Raw genomic sequence first — 10,271 nt, forward strand, 5'->3', positions numbered from 1 at the left:
TTGTTATGAAGTCAGATTTATGGCATCTGGCTTCTGCTGTGCTGCCGAAGCCGGGTGACAATCCTCTGCCGTCCATTCTCTGGCTGAGAGATTAGCTGATTGTTCTCAGCCAATAAATGGCACACTGTGCAAGGGAATAAAAAAAATAAAGCTCAAATAAGTCCTGTAGCATACCACTTCACGCAAAATAATGTAATCTGTACAGCGCTTTGAGGAAGTGGTTGTACCGGGGTGATAAGCAACTGCAGCCGTCACCCCGGTACCTCTTTTTAGATCTGGTGGTTGGCTTTGCTATGATAACAACCGATGCGGCTCCGAAGCTGCTCAGCTGTCATCATAAGGAGTGGGAGAGGATACGACAAGCCCCCGCCTGCCGCTTTCCACCACTTCGCCCGGGTCTCCAGTCTGGAGCGACCAGACGGCACGTCCGCCGGCATGCCAGAGTCGCAAACAAAGCCAGAATCGGCTTCAATCGAGTCTCCAATGTAGTAACTCAGAAGTTACGTACTTGTTTACATAGCTGTCAATGGCAACGATATGAAAAAGTCCACAGTATTCAAATATGCAGATTTTTGCTTTTTGAATACTTGTACATGCAAAGGAGGGATTTGGGGAATGGGATTTTTTTAAAAGTAAAACTGGAAAAACAAAACAAATAAGAACAAAATAAATTATTTGAAAGTGCCCATAATGGTGTTCAAATCACACTTGTGAGGTATCGCCGCGATCCTCACATTGAGAGAAATAATTATAGCAAAAGATCTCTTCTGTAACTCTAAACTGGTAATCGTAAAACAAAAATCCCATGCTCATCTATAGCGATTTTCCAAGTACCGTAGTTTCTTGCCATTCCAAGAGTGTTTGCAATTTTAAACCATAACATGTTCGATATATATTTACTTTGAGTAACATCGACTATCACAATATTCCAAAAAAATTGGGCTAAATAAATTTACTGTAAATTTCTTTTTTTAATTCTGTAAATTTTTCACCAAAAATTGCTTTTGAAAGGCCGCTGTGCAAATACACATTTTTATATATATAGAAAGGCCAGTGTGGTGGCCTGAAATTATGGGAGGAGCCCGGTGGTGTATATAACCAGCCCGTTCGCCTTTCCTCCTCGTCGGTTCCGGTGCGCGATATCTGATACGTCAGACATCAAGGGCCGACTATCCAGATCAGATGCAGCGAGCCTGTTCGTGAGTTCCCGCGTTATTCGTTTTCCCGTACATCAGCGTCCGTGGGTTTCGCCGTCGGAGTGTCGTCGTACCCATCGAATTTGTCGTTACACGTTGGGCCGGCTGTCGCAGGTTTGGCTTCGGCATCCCCTTTTCAATTTATGTATTTCGATGTACCGTCAACATTCCCTGTACTCACGACCCGCTCGCTTCTTTTAAATCGAATGTTTTACTGTGGCCCTCGTACGCATGTCACTATTTTCTATTTTCGATGTAGTCGTTATCACTTTTCGACACGTTCGATTACGCCACGTCAGGCGATTCATTCGCAGGTACAGCATTCGAAACCATTCGTCTGCCCGAGCATTTCTATTAGTATCGGTCGAATCGTTCGACTCACAGCCGACTGCTTGTTACGACAAGGCAAGCAGTCCGCACGTTTCGCTTTGTCTGCTCCAGTTCGAATATATGTCTCTTCATTCATGCAGTTATGTTATGTATCTTATTTCATCTCATGTCAAATCATTTCACTCCCAGTCATTTCTACCGTTTCAAATCATTTCTGTCACTAGTCGCGCTCCGGCGCGAATCTTGTCGCACCTCTGGTGCACCGATTCGCTTTGAAGTACCCCAGGGTTCGGCCTCATTTCTGTACATGCTCCAGAGACTGAATCACTCGCAGGTTCACGCACGGTCCCTGATTCTCGTCTCTGTCATGGCATACCATTTCTGTCACTTATTACGCTCCAATTCGAATCCTGTCGCATTCCTCTATGCACCGATTCGTCCTGGTGTGCCCAGCTGCTACGCCTCATTTCGGTACATGCTCCAGAGACGGATTCTTTGTAACCTACAGTCCAGTCGTTGAATCCTGTCTCTGTCATGGGACATCATTTCTGTCACTTATTACACTCCAATTCAAATCCTGTCGCATTTTTATGCACCGATTCGTTCTGGTGTGCCCAGCTGCTACGCCTCATTTCAGTACATGCTCCAGAGACGGATTCTTTATTGCTACCATCAGTCCAGTCGTTGAATCTTGTCTCTGTCATGGGATATCATTTCTGTCACTTATTACGCTCCGATTCGAATCCTGTTGCGTTTATTTATGCACCGATTCGTCCCGGTGTGCCCAGCTGCTACGCCTCATTTCAGTACATGCTCCAGGGACGGATTCTTTGTTGTAACCATCAGTCCAGTCGTTGAATCTTGTCTCTGTCATGGGATACCATTTCTGTCACTTATTACGCGCCAATTCGAATCACGTCGCATTTTGTTTTTTATGCACTGATTCGTTCTGGGGTGCCCAGCTGCTACGCCTCATTTCAGTACATGCTCCAAAGACAGGAGTCATCTGTTTGCTTCATGGGCTTGTCCTCTGATTCTTGTCTTTGTCATGGGTTTTCATTTCATTTCACCTATCACGTTCCGGTACGAATAGTCACATCTGTGTACCAAATTCGTCTCGGCGTGCCCCAGGAATGGCCTCATTTCGGTACATGCTCCAAAGACAGGATTCATCTGTTTGCTTCATGGGCTCGTCCTCTGATTCTTGTCTTTGTCATGGGTTTTCATTTCATTTCACCTATCACGTTCCGATACGAATAGTCACATCTGTGTACCAAATTCGTCTCGGCGTGCCCCAGGAATGGCCTCATTTCGGTACATGCTCCAGAATCCATTTCGTGCTCGGTCGCAAGTTGTGGCATGGCGATCTGGATCTCTGTCATGGCAGGTTCTCTCACTTCACTGTCACATACCGCTTCCCGGTTTGGGTCCAGTTGATTCTTCAATGTTTGGACGCCTACCGGGGGCCTTGCTCCTCGGCCTCATTTCATTATCAGTTGCCTCGGAAGGGAAACACAGCTTCATTTAGGCGGGTCTCGTCGTTTTCTCCACATACAAGCGTAGACTTCTTGCAATCGTTGCTAACATACATCCAAGCGTAGACTTCTTGCAATCATGGCAAGCACGCATCTAGACATAGACTTCTCGCAATCATTACAAGCACGCATTCGAGCATAGACCTCTGGCACTCATTGCAGGCATGCATTCAAGCATAGACCTCTTGCAATCATTGCAAGCACGCATTCGAGCATAGACCTCTTGCGATCATCACAAGCACGCATTTGAGCATAGACCTCTTGCGATCATCGCAAGCACGCACTCAAGCATAGACTTCTCGCAGTCATCGCAAGCACACATTCGAGCATAGACCTCTGGCACTCATTACAAGTATGCATTCGAGCATAGACCCCTTGCAATCGTTGCAAGCACGCATTCGGGCATAGACCTCTTGCACTCATTACAAGCACGCACTCGAGCATAGACCTCTTACAATCATGGCAAGCACGCACTCGAGCATAGACCTCTTACAATCATGGCAAGCACGCATTCGAGCATAGACCTCTTGCAAATCGTTGCAAACAGATGTCCAGGCACAACTCATGGCAATCATTGTTGGCAGGCACTTCTGGCTGCGCGATAGATTGTTTTGGGGAAAGCCTGGATACCTTCCTAAAGGTACGTTGTATTTCGGGGTACTTATTTATAGGTATAGTTGATCCAGGGAAAAATCCGATTGCCTCTCGAGGGGTCAGGAAGGAATTTTTTCCCCTGCTGTAGCAAATTGGGCTATGCTCAGTTGGGGGTTTTTTGCCTTCCTCTGGATCAGCTGCGGGCGTAGAATTGGGTGTGTCGGGTTGTGTGATACCTTATTTATTTTGATTTGTGGTGGGACTGGATGGACTTCTGTCTTTCCGGCCTGGCTACCCATGTGACCTACCATAATTCCTTGCAATCGTTGCAAGCACGAGTCCCGGCATAACTCCTTGCATTAGTTGCAGGCACGCATCCTAGCATAACATCTTGCAATCATAGCAAGCACGCATCCTGGGTAACATCTTGCAGGCACGCGTCCAAAACATACATTCAAGCACAACTCCTGCAGTCTTCGCAGTGCACATGCGGTAACACGAATGGCTCGCAGTCACTACGTACACATCTCCAGGGACAAACTCCCGGGCAATTGTCGCAAGCACACGTTTAACACACTTTTGGTCATACCAAGGCTCGCGACTGAGCATAACTTCTTGCAATCATTCGTTGGCAAGCACGTTCTCAGTGGCACACGAACTGGCTACACGTCATTTTCAGCAGCACTTAATTGGCCACTCGTCTCCTGTGGCTTTTCTTACAAACCACTCACTGTTGTCTGCCTACTCGTCTCTTCCTTAGGACACTTGAGTTCAACTCCCGTCCCGCACCAGGATCATGTTGACACACGCAACTGGCTTCTTCCTGTAGCACGCCCAGGCTATTTCTAGCCAGCGTTCAGCATTTCTTATCCTTACAGTGCACGGAGAGCCATCTGTCATTCGGCCCATACAGCAAGATCCCCACTGCGAGGCATCCAGAGGCATCAGCCCATAGCCAACGGCAGACGCTCGCCCATCACAACTACCGTCTTTAGGGGCATATAATATCCTCGCATATTCCCCTGTCTAGTCATCCAATAGACACCTACAGTCCCTACACGGCATGTCGAGTTTCCCTATGCGCATCATCCCTCAGGGTTGCGCCTTTGTGTCACGCCTATTGGTCTTACTGTCCCTTTCACAGGATTCAGAGCAAGTCCTCAGCCTGGATCCCGCGGCAATAGCAGTCCTTGCCTTGCGGGAGGAATTCCTATCGTTTGGGAATGGCGTCTCCCTGTTCATTCCCTCTGTGTCTTCCCTTTCTCCCCAGGTGATGACCGACGCAGCGGCCTCCACGGGCTTGCGGCTGTTTTTTGGCCACCTCTGGCTCGCAGCTCCCTGGCCTCCCCAGTTACTGGCAATTCCTGGCGGCGCCAAGGCGTCCTCTCTGTTGTTATGTCCTTCCTACGTCGACTGGTCCAGCTCTTGTTGCTGTTTCAGTTCAACATCCTTGTTCCTTTATCCCCGGTAAATTCAATCAGGCAGCGGACGCCCTCTCCCGCTTTAACCTTGTCTCGTTTTCCGTTCAGGTACCTGGAGCCGGATCAACATCAGCAGCTATCCCGGACTGGTCTCAGCTGACCCTGGATTAGCCCCTCACCTCCTAGCGGCTACCCAACTCATTGATCACTCCCTTTCCCGCAAATAACCTCAAGGCCTATCAGTCAGCCTGGAGGGCCTTTAATCGCTTAGTCACGTATCACAGCACAGAGACGTCCCGTGTCAGGCAAGTCATAGCCTTCATTTCCTTCTGCCACTCGCAGTTGGCGTTATCCTTTAATACGATCCGGCTATACCTGACCGGTGTATAACATTTCACCTCCCACCAGGACCCTACCGTACCCTCCTTATTTACCATGCCGTTCAGGCTGTTATGTGCGGTATCCAGAAGCGCCAGCCGATGGCCGGCACCAGACGACTGCCTATCACAGGAGACGTTTAGAAATGTGTCAGATATCCTGGCCACTGCACCTTTTCGGTCTCCACATTAGTGTCATTTACAAGCAGCCATTCACTCGGCCTTCTACGGCTTCTTACGGCCAAGCGAGTTTACTTGTAGTAGCCTCACAGCACGCATGCTGTGCAAGCACCACCTGGTCCGATACAAGACCATTCCGCCTTATACTTAGCAGTCTCCAAGACACAGCAGCTTGGCTCGGGTACGGACATTCACTTCTATAAGTCCAACAGCCGCTGGTACCCGGTCGCCATTCTCACCGCTCGTTGCCCCTTTTGGCTGATCAACCAAGTACTAGTCCGCTTCTGCCGTTTCACACTAAGCCTCTGAACGCTGCCCGCTTTATGGAACATCTCAGGATACTCCTAGGTATCCTTCGCCTCTATCCTACTTACTACTCCGGACATTCATTCCGTATCGGAGCAGCCTCAACAGCATCCCGCCAAGGGGTTCCGGACCACATTATCAAGAAGTTGGGCAGATGGAGGTCCACCTGTTTCGCCCGCTTCATACCCAATCCGCTAGTGGAGATGGCCCAGGCCTTTGTCGAGCTCACCCAGTAACAAACTTGAATCAATAGAATGCAACCCCTACCTGAATGTTTTTGCCCCCTTATTTTGGTATACCGTACGTCGGACCAGGGCACACTTTCAGGTCCATTTCAAGTAAGCGAGTTTATGTTAACCTTGTTTGTTATCCTTATCGGTATCGGTCAGAGGGCTCTGGACCATAAATAGAAAGGCCAGTGTGGTGGCCTGAAATTATGGGAGGAGCCCGGTGGTGTATATAACCAGCCCGTTCGCCTTTCCTCCTCGTCGGTTCCGGTGCGCGATACCCACCCACCCATCCCCTTTTCAGGGCATTTCTCAAGCGTTATACTCCTCATGAGAGTACTCATTTCACTCCATTCATATTCATTTCATTTATCACCCACTTCTCTATCTAAGGTATGCCCCCTTATTTTGGTATACCGTACGTCGGACCAGGGCACACTTTCAGGTCCATTTCAAGTAAGCGAGTTTATGTTAACCTTGTTTGTTATCCTTATCGGTATCGGTCAGAGGGCTCTGGACCATAAATATATATATATATATATATATGATGTTTGTGGTTCTCAGTAATTTTCTAGCAAAAAATAATGATTTTAAATTGTAAACAATAACTGACAGAAATAGGCTTGGTCCAGAAGTGTTTACCGTAACTCTTTTATTCTATCTTTAACAGAAAGCGTGAGCCATATCCCGGACCCTTCAGCGTCAGCTACTGTCAGGAAGCAGCGGCACATTACTCCCCAACGTGAGTAGAATACGCAAGCTGCCAATATAAAGAAACAGGACAGGAGGCACCATCATCATCCACACTTTACAAACAAGCACTATAAAACACATAAAAAGCTATTTAACAACCATCCATTTTTAAGTTCATACACACACACCTCAAACTAGGGGTCGACCGATTATTGGTGGCCACTTTTTTTAATAATCGTTATCATTGACAAACTTACCAATATAGTGCTTCAAAGAGTTGTACTGGGGTGATGCCTGCAGCGGCAGACATCACCCGGTACCGTTTTTTAACAACCGATATGGCTAAGCAGCCGCTTGTCTGTTATTACAAACAGCCGGAGGGGATGTCCTCCCCAGAAGTGCAGTCACTGTAAATCTGAGGAGAAACTCTGAAATGAGGTGGAGCTCTGCTGATTTTATCATCCAATCGTGTACAAGCAAACATTCTGTTTTTTTATGTTCCTTGCATGTCCCCCTCAGATCTACAGTGCACTTGTAGTGGAAAGTGTATTTTCCTTTAGTAAATAGACCCCACTGTTAGTATTGTAACCTATAATTGTTTATTCTATTACTACAATATTTGGAAATGCATCTGATCTTAGTATCCGACCGCCACTACAATCGGCCACCAGTAACTAGGATGGAACTTAAAAAAGAGTAGCAAAAATAAAATATTTGCTATATAATGAAAAGAAAAACAAACATATGTTTCTTTAAAGCATTTGTTAACCTACAAAAAACAAACCTGTTCCCTTAACAACTTAAGGAAGGACCACACGCCACAGTTATACGTCGGCTGTTTGAAGAGGACCACCATTGTTATGGCTGGTATCTTCTTCAGCGGGCAGTCCTCTTTCAGATAAAAGTGGTCACTGCGGTGGACTTGCCGCAAGTTCACTTTTATCAGGGACATGAGAGGCCCACCACGCTCCAGTCACCTCTGCCGCTTACCAGTAGCAGTGGAGACGATCAGGTCCACTTCTGCCCTCCTGTCTTAAAGGGGCTTTTTTTTTTTGGGGGGGGGGGGGGGGGGATATGACAATTCTTTTGATATACATTTAGTATTGCATTTTAGTGTAATTAGGAGATCTGAGGTCTTTTTGACCCCAGATTTCACATTAAAGAGGACCTGTCATTCTTTTTTTCTATTACATGGGATGTTTACATTCCTTGTAATAGGAATATATATGGCACAAAATGTATTTGTTTTTTAACCACTTGCCGACCGCCGCACGACGATATACGTCGGCAGAATGGCACGGGCAGGCATATGGGCGTATATATAAGTCCCTGCCTGCCCGCGGGTGGGGGGCCCGATCGGGCCCCCCCCCGGTGCCTGCGGCGGTCGGCATTCCGTCGAGAGCGATCCGGGATGAGGGGGCGGCCATTCATTCATGGCCACCCCCTCGCGATCGCTCTCGACGAATGGAAATCCCCGGTGACATCACTTCCTCTCCTGTAATGTAAACACAGGAGAGGAAGTGATGTATTCTCTCCTCCGTGTCGGTAGTTTTCGTTCCGACACGGAGGAGAGCGGATCGGTGAGTTGCACCAACACTCTACACACACAGTAGAACATGCCAGGCACACTCACACCCCCCCTTTACCCCCCGATCACCCCCCCAATTACCCCTGCCCCCCAGTCACAGTGACACCAATGTCATTTTTTTTTTTTTTTTTTGCATTGGTGTCATTTGTGACTGTAATAACTGTTAGGGCAGTTAGAGTTAGCCCCCTTTAGTTCTAATGTGCCCCCCTAACCCCCCCCAATAAAGGTTTAACCCCGTGATCACCCCCCGTCGCCAGTGTCACTAAGGCTGGGTTCACATTGCAGCGGTTTATGAGAACGAATGTGATTCGCACCGCACTGCAGTGCAAATCACATCCGATCTCTGTGCGATTCGAGTTCAGCCATTCGCCGCACCCGCCGCACCCGCCACACCCGCCGCACCCGCCGCAAATTCGCACGGGACCCTTTTTTTGGCCCGCAGCAGAATCGGATCGCATGGGTGTTCACACCATGCGATCCGAGTTTGCAGATCGCACTGCGATATGCGAACTGATCTGGGGGTGTCAGTAACATTTCACTGACACTCCCAGCAGTTCGCATAGGGCAGTGTGAACTGCCGCCGGGAGGCATGCGATGCGGGAACCCGCCGCGGATTCGCGGCGTTTCCGCATCGCTCCAGTGTGAACCCAGCCTAATAAGCGATCATTTTTCTGATCGCCGTATTAGTGTCACAGGTGACGCTAGTTAGGCAGGTAGGTATTTAGGTTCGCCGCAGCTTTTTATAGCGCCAGGGACCCCCATATACTACCGCATAAAGCCCCCTGATTGCCCCCTAGTTAACCCTTTCACCTGTGATCACCATATAACTGTTACAGGTGACGCTGGTTGGTTAGTTATTTTTTTATAGTTTCAGGGCACCCGCCATTTATTACCTAATAAAGGTTTAACCCCCTGATCACCCGGCGGGTGTCATTTGTGACTAATAACTGTTAGGGCAGTTAGGGTTAGCCCCCTTTAGTTCTAAGGTACCCCCCTAACCCCCCCAATAAAGGTTTAACCCCGTGATCACCCCCCGTCGCCAGTGTCACTAAGGCTGGGTTCACATTGCAGCGGTTTGAGAACGGATGTGATTCGCACCGCACTGCAGTGCAAATCACATCCGATCTCTGTGCGATTCGAGTTCAGCCATTCGCCGCACCCACCGCACCCGCCGCAAATTCGCACGGGACCCTTTTTTTGGCCCGCAGCAGAATCGGATCGCATGGGTGTTCACACCATGCGATCCGAGTTTGCAGATCGCACTGCGATATGCGAACTGATCTGGGGGTGTCAGTAACATTTCACTGACACTCCCAGCAGTTCGCATAGGGCAGTGTGAACTGCCGCCGGGAGGCATGCGATGCGGGAACCCGCCGCGCATTCGTGGCGTTCCCGCATCGCTCCAGTGTGAACCCAGCCTAATAAGCGATCGTTTTTCTGATCGCTGTATTAGTGTCACAGGTGACGCTAGTTAGGCAGGTAGGTATTTAGGTTCGCCGCAGCTTTTTATAGCGCCAGGGACCCCCATATACTACCGCATAAAGCCCCCTGATTGCCCCCTAGTTAACCCTTTCACCAGTGATCACCATATAACTGTTACAGGTGACGCTGGTTGGTTAGTTATTTTTTTATAGTTTCAGGGCACCCGCCATTTATTACCTAGTCTCACTAGTGTACCCCTAAATTTAGGGGTGTCTACTTTCCAAAATGGGGTCATTTGGGGGGGGTTTGTGCCATCTTGGCATTTTATGGCCTTCAAAACTGTAACGCCCTTAGAAAGCCTGAAGGCGGTGCTTGGTTTTCGGGGCCCCGTACGCGGCTAGG

At 48.5% G+C, this 10,271-nt stretch overlaps 1 protein-coding gene across 2 annotated transcripts in view; it reads left to right on the forward strand.

Moving 5' to 3' along the window:
• The window catches only part of LOC143963466 (gamma-tubulin complex component 4-like), a 185,296-nt gene that overhangs the window by 125,430 nt on the left and 49,595 nt on the right, over positions 1-10,271 (forward strand). The window contains exon 17 of one of the 2 annotated variants that reach the window (XM_077473099.1): positions 6,837-6,908. The exons of the other annotated variant lie outside the window; for it this stretch is intronic. Coding sequence (XP_077329225.1) covers positions 6,837-6,908 — 72 coding nt within the window. The remainder of the gene's footprint in view (positions 1-6,836; positions 6,909-10,271) is intronic. 2 annotated transcript variants of the gene reach the window in all.

This window comes from Lithobates pipiens, unplaced genomic scaffold (genome assembly GCF_037356315.1).
Source record: "Lithobates pipiens isolate NorthernLeopardFrog02 unplaced genomic scaffold, aLitPip1_a1.2 Scaffold_8, whole genome shotgun sequence".
Taxonomy (NCBI): Eukaryota; Metazoa; Chordata; class Amphibia; order Anura; family Ranidae; genus Lithobates; species Lithobates pipiens.